General features: G+C 72.3%; 2 protein-coding genes across 2 annotated transcripts in view; one reads left to right on the top strand and one right to left on the bottom strand.

Annotated features, from left to right (window-relative positions):
* Nucleotides 1–3,062: 3,062 nt before the first annotated feature.
* On the bottom strand, nucleotides 3,063–3,830 carry JUNB (JunB proto-oncogene, AP-1 transcription factor subunit). The gene has a single exon (XM_068922694.1). The coding sequence runs from the start codon at nucleotides 3,828–3,830 to the stop codon at nucleotides 3,063–3,065; it is 768 nt and encodes a 255-aa protein (XP_068778795.1).
* Nucleotides 3,831–12,881: 9,051 nt separating this feature from the next.
* The window catches only part of HOOK2 (hook microtubule tethering protein 2), a 10,442-nt gene continuing 1,315 nt past the window's right edge, over nucleotides 12,882–22,008 (top strand). The window contains exons 1-16 of the mRNA XM_068922693.1: nucleotides 12,882–12,944; nucleotides 13,652–13,737; nucleotides 13,990–14,062; nucleotides 14,815–14,865; nucleotides 14,956–15,088; nucleotides 15,199–15,266; nucleotides 15,379–15,441; nucleotides 15,770–15,850; nucleotides 16,082–16,239; nucleotides 16,729–16,869; nucleotides 18,049–18,250; nucleotides 19,619–19,729; nucleotides 19,833–19,920; nucleotides 20,395–20,464; nucleotides 20,574–20,711; nucleotides 21,854–21,939. Coding sequence (XP_068778794.1) covers nucleotides 12,900–12,944; nucleotides 13,652–13,737; nucleotides 13,990–14,062; nucleotides 14,815–14,865; nucleotides 14,956–15,088; nucleotides 15,199–15,266; nucleotides 15,379–15,441; nucleotides 15,770–15,850; nucleotides 16,082–16,239; nucleotides 16,729–16,869; nucleotides 18,049–18,250; nucleotides 19,619–19,729; nucleotides 19,833–19,920; nucleotides 20,395–20,464; nucleotides 20,574–20,711; nucleotides 21,854–21,939 — 1,594 coding nt within the window. The 5' untranslated portion in view covers nucleotides 12,882–12,899. The remainder of the gene's footprint in view (nucleotides 12,945–13,651; nucleotides 13,738–13,989; nucleotides 14,063–14,814; nucleotides 14,866–14,955; nucleotides 15,089–15,198; nucleotides 15,267–15,378; nucleotides 15,442–15,769; nucleotides 15,851–16,081; nucleotides 16,240–16,728; nucleotides 16,870–18,048; nucleotides 18,251–19,618; nucleotides 19,730–19,832; nucleotides 19,921–20,394; nucleotides 20,465–20,573; nucleotides 20,712–21,853; nucleotides 21,940–22,008) is intronic.

The raw sequence follows: 22,008 nt of genomic DNA, 5'->3' as shown, positions 1-22,008 counted from the left end.
TAAACACAGACCGGACCGAGAGAGGGCCCCCCCCCCCCCCCCAAAAGCGGGGCCCGGCCGGGAAGTCCCTGCCCCGGGGCCGGCCGTGCCCGGCAGCGTGGGCGGGGGTTCCCGGAACGGCCCCCGCCAGCCCATATATGGGCATCCTGTGCGTCAGCGGGGAAAGCCCCGGCCCCGCCCCCTTCCTCTGACCTCAGCGCCCGCCGGCGGGGGAAGGGGGGGGGGCAGACCCACGACCCCCCCCTCCTGCCGCCCCCCCCCCCCCCCGCCGCGAGGCAGAGCCGGGCACGAGCCGAGCTATTAAGCGTTAATAATATTATTATTATTAATTAAATAACCGCGTACAAACCGCTCTTACAAAGAGGCGTTTACAAAAAACGGCGACGACGCAAACGCGACGCGACCCCCCCCCCGTCGTCCCCCCCCCCCTCCGGGGCCGGTACCGGGGGGGGGATTTCGGGGAAACCCCCTCTCGGGGCTTTTGGGGGGTTTCTCCCAGCCCCCCCCCGGGGGGGGCGGTTTCTGTACCCGGTTCCGGGGGGGTCCCCGGTTTGGGGGGGTCCCCAGGCCCAGCTGGGGGCTCCCGGAGGGGGGGGGCCGGCCCCGTTTTGGGGGTCCCGTTCCTGCGGGCCCCGGGGGGGGGCCCTGGTCCTGCAGGTGCCAGCGGGGGGGGCAGGGGGTGCCCCCCAAAAGCAGTGTTCCCCCCACCCCGGAGGGGGCATTGTGGGGGTCCCCCCGCTCCTACCAGTTCACAGTGAAGGGGGGGGTGCCCCGGTCCCGCCGGTATTTGGGGGATCCCGGGGGGGTCCCCGCTTTTTCCAGTCCATGTCAGGGGGTCCCTGGTCCCGCCGGTATCAGGGATGCCCCGGGGGGGTCCCCACTCCTCTCAGCCCGCGTCCGGGGGGGGGGGGTCTCAGCTCCTGCCGGTATCAAGGGGACCCCGGGGGGGGTCCATGGTCCTGCTCCTATCAGGGGTGCCCCGGGGGGGGTCCCTGCTTCTTCCAGTCCATGTTGAGGGGTGCTCGGGGGGGTCCCCAGCTCCCACCGGTATCGGGGGCGCCCCGTGGGGGCCCCCACTTCTTCCAGTCCGTGTCCGGGGTGCCTCGGGGGGGGTCCCCGCTCCTCTCACCCCGTGTCCGAGGGGGTCCCACCGGTATTGGGAGTGCCTCGGGGGGGTCCCCGCTTCTTCCAGTCCGTGTCCGGGGGTGCCTGGGGGGGTCCCCGCTCCTCTCAGTCCATGTCCAAGGGGGTCACACCGGTATCAGGGGCACCCCGTGGGGGTCCCCGCTCCTCTCAGTCCATGTCCGAGGGGGTCCCCAATCCCACCGGTATCGGGGGTGCCCCGTGGGGGCCCCCACTTCTTCCAGTCCGTGTCCGGGGTGCCTCGGGGGGGGTCCCCGCTCCTCTCACCCCGTGTCCGAGGGGGTCGCACCGGTATTGGGAGTGCCTCGGGGGGGGGGTCTCCACTCCTCTCACCCCATGTCCAAGGGGGTCCCCAGCTCCCACCGGTATCGGGGGCGCCCCGTGGGGGCCCCCGCTTCTTCCAGTCCGTGTCCGGGGGTGCCTCGGGGGGGTCTCCGCTCCTCTCACCCCGTGTCCGAGCAGGTCCCACCGGTATTGGGAGTGCCTCGGGGGGGGGTCCCCGCTTCTTCCAGTCCGTGTCCGGGGGTGCCTGGGGGGGTCCCCGCTCCTCTCAGTCCATGTCCAAGGGGGTCACACCGGTATCAGGGGCACCCCGTGGGGGTCCCCGCTCCTCTCAGTCCATGTCCGAGGGGGTCCCCAATCCCACCGGTATCGGGGGCGCCCCGTGGGGGCCCCCACTTCTTCCAGTCCGTGTCCGGGGTGCCTCGGGGGGGGGTCCCCGCTCCTCTCACCCCGTGTCCGAGCGGGTCCCACCGGTATTGGGAGTGCCTCGGGGGGGGGTCCCCGCTTCTTCCAGTCCGTGTCCGGGGTGCCTGGGGGGGGGTCCCCGCTCCTCTCACCCCGTGTCCGAGCGGGTCCCACCGGTATTGGGAGTGCCTCGGGGGGGTCCCCGCTTCTTCCAGTCCGTGTCCGGGGGTGCCTGGGGGGGTCCCCGCTCCTCTCACCCCGTGTCCGAGCGGGTCGCACCGGTATTGGGAGTGCCTCGGGGGGGGTCCCCGCTTCTTCCAGTCCGTGTCCGGGGGTGCCTGGGGGGGTCCCCGCTCCTCTCAGTCCATGTCCAAGGGGGTCACACCGGTATCAAGGCCACCCCGTGGGGGTCCCCGCTCCTCTCACTCCGTGTCCGAGCGGGTCCCACCGGTATTGGGAGTGCCTCGGGGGGGGGTCCCCGCTTCTTCCAGTCCGTGTCCGGGGGTGCCTGGGGGGGGGGTCCCCGCTCCTCTCACCCCGTGTCCGAGGGGGTCCCACCGGTATTGGGAGTGCCTCGGGGGGGCCCCCGCTTCTTCCAGTCCGTGTCCGGGGGTGCCTGGGGGGGTCCCCGCTCCTCTCAGTCCATGTCCAAGGGGGTCACACCGGTATCAGGGGCACCCCGTGGGGGTCCCCGCTCCTCTCAGTCCATGTCCGAGGGGGTCCCCAATCCCACCGGTATCGGGGGCGCCCCGTGGGGGCCCCCGCTTCTTCCAGTCCGTGTCCGGGGTGCCTCGGGGGGGGGTCCCCGCTCCTCTCACCCCGTGTCCGGGGGTGCCTCGGGGGGGGTCCCCGCTCCTCTCACCCCGTGTCCGAGCGGGTCCCACCGGTATTGGGAGTGCCTCGGGGGGGGGTCCCCGCTTCTTCCAGTCCGTGTCCGGGGGTGCCTCGGGGGGGGTCCCCGCTCCTCTCACCCCGTGTCCGAGCGGGTCACACCGGTATTGGGAGTGCCTCGGGGGGGGGTCCCCGCTTCTTCCAGTCCGTGTCCGGGGGTGCCTGGGGGGGGGTCCCCGCTCCTCTCACCCCGTCTCCGAGCGGGTCCCACCGGTATCGAGGCCACCCCGTGGGGGCCCCCGCTCCTCTCCACCCGCGTCCGTGGGAGTGCGGTGGGGTGCCGTTCCCGCACTGCCCCTCGAGGGCGGCGGGAGGAGGTGGGGGGGGTCCCAGGAGGGCGGCTAGAAGCCGTGGCCCTTGGCGAGCAGGAGCTGGCAGCCGGAGCCCAGGTGGTGGCGCACGGTGCCGCGCAGCCGGGCCACCTGGGCGCGCAGGGCGGCGGCGGCGGCGGCCAGGGCGGCGTTGTCGCCGCGCAGCCCGCGCACCCGCTCCTCCAGCCGGGCGATGCGCTCCAGCTTGCGGCGGCGACACTTGGTGGCGGCCAGGCGGTTGCGGAGCCTCTTGCGCTCCGCTTTGAGCCGTTCCTGCGTGGCCGCGTCCAACGGGGACCGAGCCGGGCTCGGACCCTCCGGTACCGTCTGCGGTTCCTCTTTGACGGCGGTCGCCGGTAGGTAGCTGAGCGTTGCGGTAGGGAAAGGACCCGGTTGTACCGGGGTTTGCACCGGAGGGCTGGCGGCTGCCGGGTAGGTACCCAGCGCGGTGTAAACGGGCGGCGGCTCCGGTAGCGACACGTTGGGCGGCGGCAGCTGCCCCAGTTGGTGCAGGTCGTCGAGAGCCTTCACGAAGCCGTCGGCGAAGCCCTCCTGCTCCTCCGTGGGGGGCCCCCGCGGCGCGAAGAAGAAGCCGCCGCCGCCTCCTCCTCCTCCGCCGCCGCCGCCGCCGAGCTCCGCCGGGAAGAAGCCGCCGTCGGGGCGCAGCGCCGGTTTCAGCCCCCGGTAGGGCTCCGGCGGCAACGCGCCCTTCAGCGCTTTGTAGTCCAGCTCGGGCCGGCAGTAGCCGCCCAGGAAGGGCTCGTCGCGGTAGAAGGGCTGCTCCATCTTGGTGCACATCGGGCGCCGGCGAAAGGCGATGACGACGGAGGCCCCGGCGCCGCTTGGTCTCCTCCTCCCCGAGGGCGGTTTAACGGAGGTTTCGCTGTGGAAGTTGCCGGGGGGGGGGGGGGGGCGAAAAAAAAGAAAAAGACCGGAACCGCCGGCGGCCGGTCTCGAACCCGCGTCCCGCCGGCGCTGCGCTTCGCCGCCTTCGGCCGCCGCCGCCGCCGCCTTATAGCGAGCGCGGGGCGGAAGCGCGCCGCTATTGGCTGCGCCGCCGCCGCCGCCACGCCCCCCCTCCGCCCAAGCCACGCCCCCCTCGGCCGCTGTCCCCGGTACCGCCGCCACGCCCCCGCCGCCGCCGCCACGCCCCCTCGGCGGGAAGGGGCGGGGCGCCCCCGCGTGCCGCCGCCGTGCGCGGGAGAGGGCACACGCGTGTGCAGGGGGCGCGGGGGGGGACAGCGGGGCACACGCGTGTGCAGGGGGGAAGGGGGGGGACACAGCGGGGCACACGCGTGTGCAGGGGGCGCGGGGGGGGGACAGCGGGGCACACGCGTGTGCAGGGGGGAAGGGGGGGGACACAGCGGGGCACACGCGTGTGCAGGGGGCGCGGGGGGGACAGCGGGGCACACGCGTGTGCAGGGGGGAAGGGGGGGGACACAGCGGGGCACACACGTGTGCAGGGGGCGCGGGGGGGGACAGCGGGGCACACGCGTGTGCAGGGGGCGCGGGGGGGGACAGCGGGGCACACGCGTGTGCAGGGGGAAGGGGGGGGACACAGCGGGGCACACGCGTGTGCAGGGGGAAGGGGGGGGACACAGCGGGGCACACGCGTGTGCAGGGGGCGCGGGGGGGGTAGCGGGGCACACGAGTGTGCAGGGGGCGTGGGGGGGGACAGCGGGGCACACGCGTGTGCAGGGGGGAAGGGGGGGACACAGCGGGGCACACGCGTGTGCAGGGGGGAAGGGGGGGGGCAGCCGGGCACACGCGTGTGCAGGGGGCGCGGTGGGGGACAGCGGGGCACACGCGTGTGCAGGGGGGAAGGGGGGGACAGCAGGGCACACGCGTGTGCAGGGGGCGCGGGGGGGGACACAGCGGGGCACACGCGTGTGCAGGGGGCGCGGGGGGCAGCGGGGCACACGCGTGTGCAGGGGGGTGCGGGGGGGCAGCGGGGCACACGCGTGTGCAGGGGGGGACAGCGGGGCACACGCGTGTGCAGGGGGTGCGGGGGGGGACAGCGGGGCACACGCGTGTGCAGGGGGCGCGGGGGGCAGCGGAGCACACGCGTGTGCAGGGGGGGACAGCGGGGCACACGCGTGTGCAGGGGGCGCGGGGGGGGACAGCGGGGCACACGCGTGTGCACGGGGGACAGCGGGGCACACGCGTGTGCAGGGGGCGCGGGGGGGGACAGCGGGGCACACGCGTGTGCAGGGGGTGCAGGGGGGCAGCGGAGCACACGCGTGTGCAGGGGGGGACAGCGGGGCACACGCGTGTGCAGGGGGCGCGGGGGGGGACAGCGGGGCACACGTGTGTGCACGGGGGACAGCGGGGCACACGCGTGTGCAGGGGGCGCGGGGGGGACAGCGGGGCACACGCGTGTGCAGGGGGGGACAGCGGGGCATACGCGTGTGCAGGGGGTGCGGGGGGGGACAGCGGGGCACACGCGTGTGCAGGGGGCGCGGGGGGGGACAGCGGGGCACACGCGTGTGCAGGGGGCGCGGGGGGGGCAGCCGGGCACACGCGTGTGCGGGCGCGTGGGGCAGGGCACGGGAGGGAGGTCCACGCACACGAGGGCACACGCATGCACGGGCACGTGGAGCAGGGCGTGGGGGAGGCCCACGCATGTGCGAGCACACGCATGTGCGTGCACACGGAGCAGGGCACAGAGCAGGCCCATGCGTGTGAGAGCACACGCATGCAAGGGCACACGCGTGTGCGTGCACACGGAGCAGGGCACGGGGGGAGGCCCACGCAGGCGAGGGAGGGCGCACGCGTGTGAGGGCGCATGCACACGCGTGTGAGCGCGCGCCCCCGCGTCTCGGCGCCCGCCACACGCCTGCCGGGGTCGGGCCGGCGCAGGGAGCGGGGGGCAGCCGGCGGGCGCACACGCGTGGCGGGGGGGGGGAGTTGGGCGCCCGGACGCCTGGGTCCCTGCGGCCCGGACGCCTGGGCCCTGCCCTGAGTCACCGCGCGGAGCCGGGTGAGTCACTTCCCCTCCCTGTGCCTCAGCTTCCCCGGCGCCGCGATCCACACGGGATCCACACGGGATCACACGGGATCACACGGGAGCCCCCCCAGCCCACCGAGCTGGGATCCACACGGGATGCACATGGGATCACACAGGATCCACACGGGATCCACATGGGATCACACGGGATCACACGGGAGCCCCCCCAGCCCACCGAGCTGGGATCCACACGGGATCCACACGGGATCACACGGGATCACACAGGAGCCCCCCCACCCCGCCGAGCTGGGATCCACACGGGATCACACGGGATCACACGGGAGCCCCCCCACCCCGCCAAGCTGGGATCCACACGGGATCCACACGGGATCTACACAGGAGCCCCCCCACCCTGCCGAGCTGGGATCCACACGGGATCCACACGGGATCACACGGGAGCCCCCCCAGCCCGCTGAGCGGGGATCCACACGGGATGCACATGGGATCACACGGGATCCACACGGATCTACATGGGATCACACGGGATCACACGGGAGCCCCCCCACCCTGCCGAGCTGGGATCCACACAGATCCACACGGGATCCACACGGGATGACACGGGAGCCCCCCCACCCCGCTGAGCGGGGATCCACACGGATCCACACGGATCCACACGGGATCACACGGGAGCCCCCCCACCCTGCCGAGCTGGGATCCACACAGATCCACACGGGATCACACGGGAGCCCCCCACCCTGCCAAGCCCTTCTCCCTGCAGAGCTGGGATCCACACGGGATCAGCACGGATCCACACGGGATCCACACAGGATCCACGCGGGAGCCCCCCCAGCCCGCTGAGCAGGGATCCACACGGGATCCACACGGGATCACACGGGAGCCCCCCCACCCCACCGAGCTGGGATCCACACGGGATGCACATGGGATCACACAGGATCCACACGGGATCACACAGGATCCACACGGGATCACACGGGAGCCTCCCCACCCCACCGAGCTGGGATCCACACAGGATCACACGGGATCCACACGGGATCACACGGGAGCCCCCCGCCACGCCAAGCCCACTGCCCCACAGTCCTGGGATCTACACGGGATCCACACGGGATCACACGGGAGCCCCCCACCACGCCAAGGCCCCCCCGCCCCACAGAGCAGGGATCTACACGGGATCCGCACGGATCCACACGGGAGCCCCCCGCGCGGCGCCCTCCCCCTCGCACACCTGGCACCGGCACAGGCTCAACATGGGATCGACACAGGAGCCACACGGGATTCGCACGGGCTCCGCACGGCTCTGCCGAGGGGCCCAGGCGTCCGGGCGGGCCGGGCGAGCGCGTGTCGTGCCCCGGCCTGCCGGGGCGGCGCCCGCCCCACGCACGGGGCTGGAATGCACACGCGTGTGCGCACACGCCGGGCGGCGGGGCGACGCCGGCCGGGCAGGGGCATGCAGGCACACGCGTGTGTCACGCCTGCGCGCGGGGCCGCCCCCCCACCCCCGCCGCCGGGGCGCGCCGGGCAGCGCGGCGCCCGCTCGCACACACGCGCGCGCGCCCCGCACGGCGACACACGCTCGGCCCGCCACCCCCCGTGTCGCGCAGCGCCGGGCACGCACACGCGTGTGCGGGGACGCGCCACGGGCAGCGCTACATGCTTGGACTGCGGCACACGCAGTCACCTACGTGCTCAGATAAGGGCAGGGGGCTCCCGCCTCGCTGCGTCGCATGTTGGTCCGTGTTGCACGTGGGGCAGTGTCACGCGGGGGCCATGTAGCGTGTGGGGTCATGTTGTGTGTGGGCCCGTGTCACGTGTGGACCTGTGTCGTGTGTGGGACCAGGTCATGCATGGATCTGTGTCTTATGTGGATCCGTGTCACGTGTGGGCTCATGTCATACGTGCGTCTATGTCACATGTGGATCGATGTTGCACGTGGGCTCATGTTGCACGTGGGCTGACGTCACGTGTGGATCCGTGTTGCGTGTGGGCTCATGTCGCACGTGGGCTCATGTCACGTGTGGGCCCGTGTCGCGCGTGGGCTCATGTTGCACGTGGGCTCATGTCATGTGTGGGCCCGTGTCGCGTGTGGACCCGTGTTGCACGTGGGCTCAGGGTGCATGTGGGCTCATGTCACGTGTGGGCCCGCATCGCGTGTGGACCCGTGTCGCACGTGGGCTCAGGGTGCATGTGGGCTCATGTCACGTGTGGGCCCGTGTCACGTGTGGACCCGCGTCGCGTGTGGATCCGTGTCGCACGTGGGCTCAGGGTGCACGTGGGCTCATGTCATGTGTGGGCCCGTGTCGCGTGTGGACCCGTGTTGCACGTGGGCTCAGGGTGCATGTGGGCTCATGTCACGTGTGGGCCCGCATCGCGTGTGGACCCGTGTCGCACGTGGGCTCAGGGTGCACGTGGGCTCATGTCACGTGTGGGCCCGTGTCACGTGTGGACCCGCGTCGCGTGTGGATCCGTGTCGCACGTGGGCTCAGGGTGCACGTGGGCTCATGTCATGTGTGGGCCCGTGTCGCGTGTGGACCCGTGTTGCACGTGGGCTCAGGGTGCATGTGGGCTCATGTCACGTGTGGGCCCGCATCGCGTGTGGACCCGTGTCGCACGTGGGCTCAGGGTGCACGTGGGCTCATGTCACGTGTGGGCCTGCGTCACGTGTGGACCCACGTCGCGTGTGGATCCGTGTCGCACGTGGGCTCAGGGTGCACGTGGGCTCATGTCACGTGTGGGCCCGCCTCGCGTGTGGATCCGTGTCACACGTGGGCTCAGGGTGCACGTGGGCTCATGTCACGTGTGGGCCCGTGTCACGTGTGGGCCCGCGTTACGTGTGGATCCGTGTCACATGCGGGCCCGTGTCTCACTCCCATGCTAATGCCCCGGGAGTCGCCGCACCTGGGCAGGGGAAGGGGAATTTCCCGGGGGGCCCAGGCATCCGGGCTCCCCCTCCCGCCCCGCTCTAAGCCCTGGGCCCCGCTGACCCCGGGGGACCCAGGCGTCCGGGCCCCGCCCCCAGCCTGGATTTTAGGGGATTTTGGGCCCGGCTGTTTTTCCCTCCCGACTTCTCCTTCCCTATAAATAACCCCTGAGTCAGGGCTGGAGCGACCCCGGGGACCCAGGCGTCCGGGGGGACCCAGGCATCCAGGAGGGGCCCAGGCATCCGGGGACCTGGGAGACTGAGGGGCCCAGGAGTCCGGGAGGGGCCCAGGCGTCCGGGAGGGGCCCAGGCATCCAGGGACCTGGGAGACTGAGGGGCCCAGGAGTCCGGGAGGGACCCAGGCGTCCGGGAGGGGCCCAGGCGTCTGGGGACCTGGGAGACCAGAGGGGTCCAGGAGTCCGGGAGGGACCCAGGCGTCTGGGGACCTGGGAGACCAGAGGGGTCCAGAAGTCCGGGAGGGACCCAGGCGTCCGGGAGGGGCCCAGGCATCCGGGGACCTGGGAGACTGAGGGGCCCAGGAGTCCGGGAGGGGCCCAGGCGTCTGGGGACCTGGGAGACCAGAGGGGTCCAGGAGTCCGGGAGGGACCCAGGCGTCCGGGAGGGGCCCAGGCATCCGGGGACCTGGGAGACTGAGAGGCCCAGGCGTCCGGGAGGGGCCCAGGCGTCCGGGAGGGGCCCAGGCATCCGGGGACCTGGGAGACCGAGGGACCTAGGCATCCAGGCGTCCAGGGGGGCCCAGGCATCCGGGAGGGGCCCAGGCGTCCGGGCCCCTGCCAAATCACCCCAGGGTTAACCCCCCCCCCAACAGGGGAAATGGCGGGGGGGGGAGGGGGGAACGCCTGGGTCCCTGGGCAGAGCAGGCCCCGGACGCCTGGGTCCCGCAGGGCTGGGGGTTGGGGGGGGGGGGAGGGCCGGACGCCTGGGTCCCCCGGCTGCACCCTGGGCCAGGCCAGGAAGCGGCGGGAGCAGGAAGCGGGGGGAGGGGTGGCCCCGGACGCCTGGGTCCACCGCGGGGTCCCCCCCTCCCCCCTCCCCGGCGCCTCTCGCTTCGCGTCACCGCGGCCCCAACGGCCCCAACGGCCGCCGCTTTCGGTGCGGGGGGGGGAGGCGGGCCCAGGCGTCCGGGAGGGGCCCAGGCATCCGGCTCCCTGGCCTGCCACCACCCCCAGCAGCTGCTGGGAGGGACTGGGGGTGACTGGGGCAAACTGGGGGCCGGGGGGACCCAGGCGTCCGGGTGTGCACCGCCCTTGGGAGCCCCAGGAGGGGGCGGGAATTTCCCAGCATCCTCCAGGCCCGGACGCCTGGGTTCATGGCCCGCCCCACCCCCCTGGCCTGGCTCCTGCACTGGGAGCACTGGGAGGCCCCTGGGGATGCACTGGGAGCACTGGGGGGTTCCCAGGGTTGTACTGGGAGCACTGGGAAGCCCCAGGGGACGCACTGGGAGCACTGGGGGGTTCCCAGGGTTGTACTGGGAGCACTGGGAGTACTGGGGGGGTTCCTAGAGTTGTACTGGGAGCACTGGGAGGTGCCATGGGCTGCACTGGGAGTACTGGGGGGTTCCCAGGGTTGTACTGGGAGCACTGGGAGGTGCCGTGGGCTGCACTGGGAGAACTGGTGGGTTCCCAGGGTTGTACTGGGCACACTGGAAGGCCCCAGAGGCTGCACTGGGAGCACTGGGGGGGCCCCTGGGGCTAAACTAGGCGCACTGGGAGGTTCCCAGGGTTGTACTGGGAGCGCTGGGAAGCCCCAGGGGCCGCACTGGGGGATGCCTGGGGCTGAACTGGGAGCACTGGGGGGTTCCCAGAGCCGCACTGGGGGCCCAGGCCCCGCCCCCGGAACAGGAAGTGCTGCCACCGGGTGCGTGTGTGGGGGGGAGGCGTTGCCATGGCGACGGCGCCTGACACCCCCCCCACCCCCACCCCAGCGCAGGCCGCGGGGCTCCCCGCCCCCCCCCCTTCAGCCGTCCGGTTCCCCGGGGCCCCGCGGGTGCGGGGAGGGGTGGCGGGGGGGGGGTCTCGTCCCCCGTTACCGGATCCCGCCGGGCCGGGCCGGGCCGGGCCGGACCAGGCCGGAGGCGCCGCCGCCGCCGCCATCGCCGGGCGGGTGTGAAGCAACTGGAGTCGTTGGGTTCGTTGCTGACGTCACGGGGGCGGCGCAGCCAATCCCAGCCCCGGGGGAAGGCGCGAGGCGGCACGTGGCGCGGCCGCACGTGACCCGCGGCGCGCGCCGGGGACAGCGCGGGGGGGGGGGCGGGGGGAGAGGCCTGACCCTGCCGGGCCCCCGTCGCGCCGGGGTGACCCCGCCCGGCCCCCGTAGCAGGGAGCGTCCCGGAGCCCCTCCAGTCGCGCGGGGTGACCCTGCCCGGCCCCCGTAGCAGGGAGCGTCCCGGAGCCCCTCCAGTCCCGCGGGGTGACCCCGCCCGGCCCCCGTAGCAGGGAGCGTCCCGAAGCCCCTCCAGTCCCGCGGGGTGACCCTGCCCGGCCCCCGTAGCAGGGAGCGTCCCAGACACCCCCCCCATTTGCGCGGGGTGACCCTGCCCGGCCCCCGTAGCAGGGAGCGTCCCGGACCCCGTAGAGCGAAAGGGGGGGGGGGGCGACCGGGCCTATTCCCCCCCCCCCCCACGCCCCGGTGCCCGCGGCCGCCGCTTCCCAGCAGGCGGGGCCGCCCCGGGGCCTTTCCCGGCACCGAGCCGCCGCCGCGTCCGCTCCCTCCGGCCGTTCCCACGGCGGGAACCGCCGCCGTCCGCCGGGAGCGGCCTCGGGGGAGGCGGCGGCGGCTCTTGGTTTCCGCCAGCGGCCGCCGGGGCGTTTCCGGGCTGGGCCCGACGCGACCGGGCCGGGCCGGGCGGCAGCAGACGGTGACGCGGCTCTGAGTCACCGCCGGGCCGGGAGCGGCCCCGCCCGGGGTCACGGCGGGAGCAGCCCCCTCCCCCCCCACCCCGGCTGGTCCCGGTCCCGGGGTCGGTGCTGGGTCGAAGCTGCCCGGCCCCGGCATCACCCCCCGCTCGGCTGCCCCCGGTGGCGGCGGCACCGGGAAAAGGGGACAGAAGCAGGGAAGGAGAGAGAGAAGGAGAGGAAAATAGATGGAGAAAAGGGAGGAGAAATGGGAGGAGGAAGGGAAAAAGGGAAAGGAAACAGGGAGGAAGAAGGAGGAAGGAGAAACGAGCAGGAAGAGGCAGAGAAGAATGAGCAAGAGAGAGAGGAGGAGGAGGAAAAGAAACGGATGAAAGGGAGAAAAAGGGAAAAAAAGGGAGAGAAATAAGCTTGAAGGAAAGAAGTGATGGAGAGAAGGTGGGAGAAGGAGGAGAAGAGAGATGGATGGAGGAAGGGATGGGGCACCTGGACAGCAGGATGGAGGGAAGGTGGGGGGGGTGGATAAAGAAAAATTGGAGGGAGAGACCCAAAGAGAAATTGGTAGAAAGCCAAAGGAACGGATGAAAGGAGGATAAGAGGAAGGAGAAAGGGCCGAAGGGAGGGTTGGGGCAGGATGGAGAAACGCACAGACGGATGGAGGGATGCGGAGGGGCAGCTGGGGAGGGGGGGAAAGGGGAAGACGGATGGAGGGATGCGGAGGGGCAGCCGGGGAGGGGGGGAAAGGGGAAGACGGATGGAGGGATGCGGAGGGGCAGCCGGGGAGGGGGGGAAAGGGGAGGCCGGGCAGGGGGAGGAGGAGGAAGGGGAGGAGGCAGGTGCGAGGCAGGTCAGCGAGGTGTCCGGCGGGGAGGGACGGCGAGAGGGAGCAAAGGAGCGAGGAAGAGGAGAAAGAGAGGGATGGAGGAAGAAAGGGAGAGCACGCCTGGAGGGAGGGAGGGAGGCAACCATAGACGCGAGTCCGCCGCGCGCCCAGCCCGCCGCACCTGTGCTGGAAGATGGCGGCGGAGGGAGGGGGCGTGGCCGGGCAGGTGCGCGCCCGGGGCCGCTCTAGGCGCGGGGTCGCTGCGCGGGCGGACCGCGGCGGCGGAGCCATGGCGGCCGAGCGGGCGGACGCGTGCGGGCCGCTGCTCACCTGGGTAAAGGAAAGGGGGGGGGGGGCGCCGGTACCGGGACCCCCCCCCGGGGGGGCCGGGAACCCCCCCCCCAGCAGGCTGTCGGGACTACATTAAGGCTGTGACTTGGGGCCCTGTGACCCCCCCCCCGAGGCCTGTCCCCCCCCCCCAACCGTGTCTTGGGGCCTATGACCCCCCCCCGTACTCCATTTCGGGGGCCCTGTGACCCCCCCTGGGGCCCCTAAGGCTGTGACCCCCCCAATAAGTCCCCCCCTCAGGCCCTTGGCACCCCTCGGGGGTCATGACTCCTCCCCCCCCCCAAACAACCCCCCCATGTCCTGTGACCCCCCCCCAGGGTCCCCCCTTGGAGCTGCCCCCTCTTTTCCTGCCCTCCCCAAGGCTGTCCCCCCCCCCAAAAAGCCTCTGCCCCGGGGGGGGTCATTTGGGGGGACCCCTGAGCTGGGAGGGGGGGCATCGCTGCAGCCTCCCCAGGGGGGAAAAACAGGGTCTCTGCCCCCCCCCCGGGCAGTTTAGTGGGGGCTCAGGTAGGATTTGGGGGGGGTGAGGGCCCCCGCCGTGAGAACGGGGGGGGGGTAGCAGGGTTTGGGGGGGCGGGATGGGGGCTGTGACACGAGTTGGGTGTTCTCAGCCCCCTCTGGGGGGGGGGGGTTGTTGGGGGGGGGCCTCTCCCCGGCCGCCCCCCCCGACGTCTCCTCCTTGCCCCCCCCCAGCTGCAGACCTTCGGCCCCCCCTCGCCCTGCGCCGCCCCCCGCGACCTGGCCAGCGGCGTGGCCCTGGCCCACGTCCTGCACTGCGTGTGAGTGGGGGGGGGGGGCTGGTTTGGGGACCCCCCCCCGGGGTCGTGTTTGGGAGGGGGACAGCATGGGGGGAGAGTTAGTTTGGGGACCCCCCCCCTCCAGGGTTGTGTTGGGGGCAGCGCTTTGGGGGGGGTGACCTCTTTTGGGGCCCCCCCGAGGTGTCATTTCTTTTGGGGGGGGCCCTGATTTGGGCCCCCCTCTGGTGTCATTTTTGGGGGTGACCCGATATGCCCCCCTTCCCCCCCCCCCAGGGACCCCTCGTGGTTCACCGAGACGTGGCTGTCCCGGATCCGCGAGGACGCCGAGGACAACGTGCGCCTCAAGGTGCCTGGCGGCGGGGGGGGGGGGGTGACACGCATTTGGGGGGGGGCTCTCATTTTGGGGGGGCCCTCACAGTCCCCCCCCGGGGGGTCACTCCCGCAAGCACCCGGCTGCATCAGCTCCTCGGGGCAGTGACACGAGTTGTCCGTCCTCAGCCTTCCCCTGGGGGGGATGTGGGGGGGTTGGTTCGGTGGGGGCTGGGGGGGTCGGGGCTGTTGGGGGGGGGCTGTGTTTTGGGGGGGCTGTTGGGGGGTGTCAGTTGGGGAAGAGCTGCTTTGGGGTGTCGATGGGGGGGTAGTTTAGGGAGCAAATTTGGGGCTGCAGTTTTGGGGGGGCAGTTTCGGGGGGGTCCGTCAGGCTGGTTTTGGGGGGGGTTAGTTTTGAAGCCCTGGTTTTAGGGTCAGTTTTTGGGGGGAGTCAGTTTGGGGGGGCTGATGGGGGGGTCATTTTAGGGGGGCTGATTTGAGGTGTCCCAATGGGGCAGGTTTTGGGGGGGGGTTAGTTTTGGAGCCCTGGTTTTAGAGCCAGTTTTTGGGGGGGTCAGTTTGGAGGAGCTGGTTTTTGGGGGGGTCAGTTTGGAGGAGCTGGTTTTGGGGCACTGGAGCCTGTTTTCGGGGGCTGTTTTGGGGGTGCCCAGGGGCTGTTTGGAGGGGGGACCTAGAGGCTGTTTTGGGGGGGCTATTTTGGGGTTCAGGGAGCTTCTTTTTGGGGTTAATTTTGAGCATTTGGGGGCTCTCGCCTCTCTCCCCCCGCAGACCAGCAACCTGCGCAAGGTGCTGCAGAGCCTCCTCGAGTACTGGCAGGACGTGAGTAGAGGGGGGGCCGCAGAGGGCCCAGGCGTCCGGGCGGCGTTGCGGGGGGTCCTTGACCCCCCCCACCCGTGTCCCCCCCCCCAGGTGCTGGGGCAGCCCGTGGCGGAGCGGCACGTCCCCGACGTGGCGCTGGCGGCCGAGCGGGCCGACCCCGAGCAGCTGGGCAAACTGGTGCGACTGGTGCTGGGCTGCGCCGTGAGCTGCGAGAGGAAGGAAGGTGGGTGCCCCCCGCCCTGTCCCCCAAACACTCCCCCCCCCAACTGGTCCCCCCCCCAAAACGGCCCCCCGAAAACGGCCCCGTGTTTCCCCCCCCCCCTCCCCGCGCAGAGCACATCCAGCGCATCATGACCCTGGAGGAGTCGGTGCAGCACGTGGTGATGGCGGCCATCCAGGAGGTGAGGGGGTTTGGGGGGGGGGTTGGGGACCCCCGGGGATTTTGGGGGGGGGGGGCTGAAGGGTGTCCCCCCCCCAAACCTAAGACCCTTTTTAACCCTTTCCTTCCCACAGCTCCTGGCTAAGGAGCCCTCGGAGATGATGACGGCTGAGACCTACGGGAACTTCGACAGCCAGGTGGGGGGGCACGGGGGCAAACGTGGGGGGCACGGGGCAGGTATGGGGGGGGGTTGGGGGGCAATTATGGGGGGGCCCACAGGGATGGGGCAGGTTGGGGGGGCAGTAGGGGACGAGGTTGCACGTAGAAGCAGGTATAGGAGCCCCCAAAAAGTGGGAGCAGGTTTGGAAGGGGTCAGGGACAAATATGGGGGTTTGGAGAATAAGTATGGGGGGGGGCAAGGCTGGGGGGAGATTTGGGGGCTCTGAGGGGCAGATTTGGGGTCTGAGGGCAGACGGGGGGGGCCCGGGGTGCCCACCCTGCTTTGAACCTCAGTTGCACCCGCAGTCGCGCCGCTATTACTACCTGAGCGAGGAGCCCGAGGAGGCCGAGGGGCCGCAGCAGCGCTGCCTCGACCTGGAGCTGCAGGTACGGCCGGACGCCTGGGCCCCCTGGGGGCGGGGGGGGTGGCATCCCTGATCGCTTGCCCCCCCCCCCCCCACCGCAATGCCCCCAGGTGGGAGGGGATTCTCTGATGGCTACTCTCAGGGTTGAGCACCTCCCAAGAGCTTTGCCGCTTTTTTCTCACTTTCCTGGGCTGGAGCCCGGACGCCTGGGCCCCGCCCGGACGCCTGGGCCCTGACAGCGGGCGCGGCGCAGGTGGCGACGCTGCTGGAGGAGAAGGGCAGCCTGGCGCGCGAGAACCAGGCGCTGCGGGAGCAGAAGGCCCGGCTGGAGGCGGCCGCCGGCGGCCTCGCCGCCAAGAAGCTGCTGCTGCTGCAGAGCCAAGTGGAGCAGCTGCAGGAGGAGAACTACAGGTGGGCCCGGACGCCTGGGTCCCTCGGGGGGAGGGGAGGCCGCCCGGACGCCTGGGTCCCTCGGGGGGAGGGGAGCCTGCTCGGACGCCTGGGTCCCCCGGGTGTTTTTGGGGGGAGAGCCCAAATCCTTGGGGCCGCCTTGTAGAGAGGGTAGAGCAGCTGGGTTTCCCGTCAGAGGAGGGGAGCGGGGGCGTCCCGGACGCCTGGGTCCCGTATGAAGGGAGGAGCGGGGGCATCCCGGACACCTGGGTCCCCTACCAAGTGGGGAGTGGGGACATCCCGGACGCCTGGGTCCCTCATTGCTTTGGGGAGAGGAGCGGGGTTGACCTGGATGCCTGGGGCCCTGTTGGCCCCAGGGGGAAGGCAGTGGGGGTAGAAGGGAGACACGGACATCCCGGATGCCTGGGCCCCCTGGTGCCTCGGTTTGGGGGGGGCCGCGGGGGGGGCGTCCCGGACGCCTGGGCCCCCGCGCCAGCGTGCCGCCGGCAGGCTGGAGAGCGGCAAGGAGGAGCTGCGGGCGCGCTGCGAGGCGCTGGAGCGGGAGGCGCGGGGGCTGCAGGTGCGCGCCGAGGAGCTGAGCAGCCTGGCCGGCGAGGCCCGCGCCCTCAAGGACGAGATGGACGTGCTGAGGTGCGCCCGGACGCCGGGGCCCCTCCCCGGGGGAGGGGGGGGCGGCGGCCTGGATGCCTGGGCTCCTCGGCGCGGTGGTGTCCCGATGTCTGGGGTATTTCTGAGTGGGGAGGGGGAATGGTGACCTCAGTGCCTGGGGGCTTTTTGGGGGGTGCCCGGACGCCTGGGTCCCGGTGAGGTGGGGGGGTTGTCTGGGGTCCCCGTGAGGTGCCCGGACACCTGGGTCCCTCTGAGGTGCGGGGGTTGTCTAGGGTCCCCGCGAGGTGCCCGGACACCTGGGTCCCTGTGGGGCGGGGGGGTTTTCTAGGGTCCCCGTGGGGTGCCCGGACACCTGGGTCCCCGTGGGGTGGGGGTGTCTAGGGTCCCCATGGGGTGCCCGGACGCCTGGGTCCCTGTGGGGCGGGGGGGTTTTCTAGGGTCCCTGTGGGGTGCCCGGACAGCTGGGTCCCTGTGGGGTGGGGGGTGTCTGGGGTCCCCATGGGGTGCTTGGACACCTGGGTCCCTGTGGGGTGGGGGATCCCTGTAGGGTGCTGGATGGTGGGTTCTTGGGGGTCCCCGTGGGGTGCCCGGACGCCTGGGTCCCTGTGGGGTGGGGGGTGTCTGGGGTCCCCATGGGGTGCCCGGACGCCTGGGTCCCTTTGAGGTGGGGAGGGGTGTCTAGGGTCCCCGTGGGGTGCCCGGACGCCTGGGTCCCTTTGAGGTGGGGGGGTTGTCTGGGGTCCCCGCGAGGTGCCTGGACGCCTGGGTCCCTGTGGGGCGGGGGGGTTTTCTAGGGTCCCCGTGGGGTGCCCGGACGCCTGGGTCCCTGCGGGGCGGGGGGTGTCTGGGGTCCCCATGGGGTGCTTGGACACCTGGGTCCCTTTGGGGTGGGGTGGGGGGGGGGCCTGTAGGGTGCTGGGTTCCCTCAGGGTGGTGGGTTCTTGGGGGTCCTTGTGGGGTGCCCGGACACCTGAGACCCTGTACGGGGTGGGGGATGCCCAGGGTCCCTGTGGGGTGGGAGGGGTCCCTTGGGGGTGCTGGATGCCCACAGGACACCCGACCGCCTGGGTCCCTGCGGGGCGGGGGGGTTTTCTAGGGTCCCCGTGGGGTGCCCGGACGCCTGGGTCCCTGCGGGGCGGGGGGTGCCCGGCGTCCCCGGGGGGGCAGCGGTGGCAGGCGCGGGACCCCCCCCCCCCGCAGGCACTCGTCGGCCAAGGCCGGGCGGCTGGAGGCGGCGGTGGCCTCGTACCGGCGGCGCCTGGAGGCGCTGGGCGACCTGCGGCGGCAAGTGCGGGCGCTGGAGGAGCGGCACGCCGCCCAGCTGCGCCGCACCGGCCACCTCGAGCAGGAGCTGGGCCGGGCCCAGGCCGGGCGCGCCCAGCTGGAGGCGGCCCGCAGGCAGGTGGGCGGGGCCAGGGGGCTGGGGGCGGGGCTAGGGGGCAGGGGGCAGGGCTATGGGGCTGGGGGGTGGGGATATGGGGGCAGGGGTGGAGCTACGTGGCCCAGCTGCGCTGCCCTGGGTGGCTGGGCTGGGTGGGCGGGGCCTCAGGGAGGGGGTGGGACTATGTGGGTGGGGCTATGGGGCCTAGGGGCGAGGCTGGGGGGCAGGGCTATGGGGCAGGGGTGGGGATATGGGGGCAGGGGTGGAGCTACGTGGCCCAGCTGCGCTGCCCTGGGTGGCTGGGCTGGGTGCTGGGTGGGCGGGGCCTAAGGGAGGGGGTGGAGCTGTGGGGCTGGGGGTGGAGCTATGGGGCCTAGGGGCAGGGCTATGGGGCAGAGGTGGGGATATGGTGGCAGGGGTGGAGCTACGTGGCCCAGCTGCGCTGCCCTGGGTGGCTGGGCTGGGTGCTGGGTGGGCGGGGCCTAAGGGAGGGGGTGGAGCTATGGGACCTGGGGGTGGGGATATGGGGCAGGGGTGGGGATATGGGGGCAGGGGTGGAGCTACGTGGCCCAGCTGTGCTGCCCTGGGAGGCTGGGCTGGGTGCTGGGCTGGGTGCTGGGCTGGGTGCTGGGTGGGTGGGGCCTCAGGAAGGGGGTGGGACTATGTGGGTGGGGCTATGGGGCCTAGCGGTGAGGCTGGGGGGCAGGGGGTGGGGCTGGGGGCAGGGCTATGGGGCAGGGGTGGGGCTATGGGGCAGGGGTGGAGCTACGTGGCCCAGCTGTGCTGCCCTGGGTGGCTGGGCTGGGTGCTGGGTGGGCGGGGCTATGGGGCCGGGGGTGGGGCTATGGGCCGGGGGTGGGACTATGGGGCTGGGTGGGTGGGGCTATGGGGCAGGCATGGGTGTATGGGGATAGGGGTGGAGCTACATGGCCTAGCTGTGCTGACCTGAGTGGGTGGGTGTGGCCTCAGTGAGGGGGCGTGGCTATGGGGAGGGGTGGGGCTAAGCAGGGCATGGGGGTGGGGCTACTGGTCCAGGGGGCGGGGCCATGTCCATGTTTACAGCACTGGGGAGCTGGTGTAGGGGTGGGGGCTTATGGCTGGGGGTGGGGCCACGGGAGGGGTGGAGCCCGGTGGGTGGGCACCTGCAGGTGGGTGGAGCTAGTGGTGAAGGGGCGTGGCCAACTGCATCAGGGGCGTGGCCAACTGCATCAGGGGCGTGGCCTCTGGGCGAAGGGTGGAGCCGAGCCCAGGGGGAGCGGGGCAGTGGGGAGGGGGGAAGTGAAGGCGTGTGGGGCGGGGCCTGTGCAGAGAGGGCGGGGCCAGGGGAGGAGCTACCCCTTGTGGGTGTGTCTGGGGGGCGTGGCCACTTCCCAGCCCCGCCCCCTCCAGGTGGAGGAGCTCAGCGGGCAGCAGGCGGCGGCGGCGCTGCGGGCCGACAAGTGGCAGTTGGAGTTCAGGAGCCTGGAGGAGAAGTTCGAGGCCCTGAGCAAGGAGAAGGAGGTGGGTGCCCCGGACGCCTGGGTCCCTCCCGGCAGGCCCGGACGCCTGGGTCCCCCCCCCACCGCGGGCTGACGCCGTTGCTCCCCGCCCACCCGCCCCGCAGCGGCTGCTGGAAGAGCGCGACGCCCTGCGCGAGGCCAACGAGGAGCTGCGCTGCACCCAGGTGCAGCAGAGCTGCCTGCGCCAGGCAGGTGGGTCCGCGGGGGGGTGACGGAGCCCACCGGGGGGGTGACAGAGCCCGCGGGGGGGTGACAGACCCCACCGGGGGGTGACAGACCCCGCTGGGGGGTGACAGACCCCACCGCGAGCAAGGACCGCCGTGGGGGCACAACCCTTGTATCAGCCACTAGAGAATCCCCAGGCGGCGCTCTGGGATGGGGGGGGGTCGGGGATGGCAGCGCTGGGGGGGTCAGTGGGTGCTAGGTGGGTTTTGGGGTGCTGGGCAGCGGGGTGAGGGGTGCAGGGCTGTGCCCCTCCCCCCCATTTTTTTTGGGGGGGGGGGGTGGCCCACTGTTTTGAGGGTTATGGGGGGGGCTGGGCCGAGCAGGGTGGCCCCTGTGGGGGGCAGGGATTTTTTTTGGGAGCCTCTCAGTGCATTTTGGGGCCCCCACATCGTGCCCCCCCCCAAAAAAAACCCCACCCCCACGGCTCTGGCCCCCTCCCAGACGTGCTGCAGGGGGAGGGCCCCTCGCCCCCGGACAACCTGGCGGCCGAGATGCTCCCAGCAGAGCTCAGGTGGGTGCTGCGGGGTGGGGGCGGTGGGTGCTGGGGGAAGGAGGGGGGGGCTGTGGGTGCCCCCCCCGACCACCGTGTCCCCCCCCCCCCCACGACCCCGGCCCCGCAGGGACACGGTGGCGCGGCTGCAGCAGGAGAAGCGGCAGCTCGGGGCGCAGGAGGCCTCGCTGCGGCGCCAGCGGGACCAGCTCCGCGAGCAGCTTGCCGAGGCCAACCGGGCCCGTGGGCGCCTCGAGGCCCAGCACAGGTGGGTGGGGGGCACCCCGGGGGGGGGGGGGGTCCCGCCTTCACCAGGGCTGAGACCGCCCCAACTCGTCACGTGGAGGCACTGGGGTGGGGTCGTGCGCTGGCAGCAGGGCTGAGACCGCCCCCAACTCATCACAGGGGGCACTGGTGGGGGGGGTCTGGGCAGCCCTACAGCCACAGCGGGGCTGAGACCGCCCCAACTCATCACAGGGGGCACTGGGGGGGGGGGGGTCTGGGCAGCCCTACAGCCACAGCGGGGCTGAGACCGCCCCAACTCATCACAGGGGGCACTGGTGGGGGGGGTCTGGGCAGCCCTACAGCCACAGCGGGGCTGAGACCGCCCCAACTCATCACAGGGGGCACTGGTGGGGGGGGGGTCTGGGCAGCCCTACAGCCACAGCGGGGCTGAGACCGCCCCCACTCATCACAGGGGGCACTGGTGGGGGGGGTCTGGGCAGCCCTACAGCCACAGCGGGGCTGAGACCGCCCCCAACTCATCACAGGGGGCACCGGGAGGTCTCAGGGAGGGGGCAGCATCCTTGGGGGCGTCCTTGGCCCGATGTGCCACCCCCCCGGTGTCCCCAACGTGTCCCTGGGGGTCCCTGATGTCCCCCCGTGCCCCTGATGTCCCCCCCACTGTCCCTAGGCCTTCGTGTGTCACCCTGTCCCCAGTGGTCCTTTGTCCTTAGTGTCCCCAGTCCTTAATGTCACCTTTTTCCCGTTGTGTCACCTCTGTCCCTGATGTCCCCAGTCCCTAACGTCCCCCCGTGGCGTGTGTCACCTCTGTCCCTGATGTCCCCGGCCCTTGATGTCCCTTAGAGCCCGTGTCACCTCTGTCCCTGATGTCCTCAGCCCTCGATGTCCCTTAGAGCCCGTGTCACCTCTGTCCCTGATGTCCCCAGTCGCTGATGCCCCCCCGTCCCCAGTCCTTGATGTCCCCCCATAGCCCGTGTCCCTCTGCGTCCTTGGTGTCCCAGTGCCACCTTCTCTAATTCCCATCCCCGTGTCCCCCATCCTTTTTGTGTCCCCCTTTCCCCTTGCGTCCCCCTGTCACCACACATGCCCCAGCGCCCCCCGAGCCTGCCCCCCCCCGGCGTCCCCCCGGTGTCCCCCCCGGCGTCCCCCGTAACGCGGTGGCGGCAGGCAGGAGGCGGCGCGGGCGGCCGAGCTGCGGGCGCAGGTGGCCGAGCTGCGGACGGCGCTGGGGGCGCAGGGGGACCCCCGAGGACGTGAGTGGGGACCTGGGGGGGGGTCACTGTCCTGCCCTGTCCCCCCCCCGGGAGTGTCCCCAGCCCTGG

This window comes from Struthio camelus, chromosome 31 (assembly GCF_040807025.1).
Source record: "Struthio camelus isolate bStrCam1 chromosome 31, bStrCam1.hap1, whole genome shotgun sequence".
Classification (NCBI taxonomy): domain Eukaryota; kingdom Metazoa; phylum Chordata; class Aves; order Struthioniformes; family Struthionidae; genus Struthio; species Struthio camelus.
The sequence above is the reverse complement of the archived record's forward strand: the minus strand, read 5'-3'. Positions and strand labels throughout refer to the sequence as shown.

Coding starts and splice junctions, on each gene's coding strand:
- JUNB (XM_068922694.1), bottom strand. CDS start 3,830: ATGTGCACCAAGATGGAGCAGCCCTTCTACCGCGACGAGCCCTTCCTG.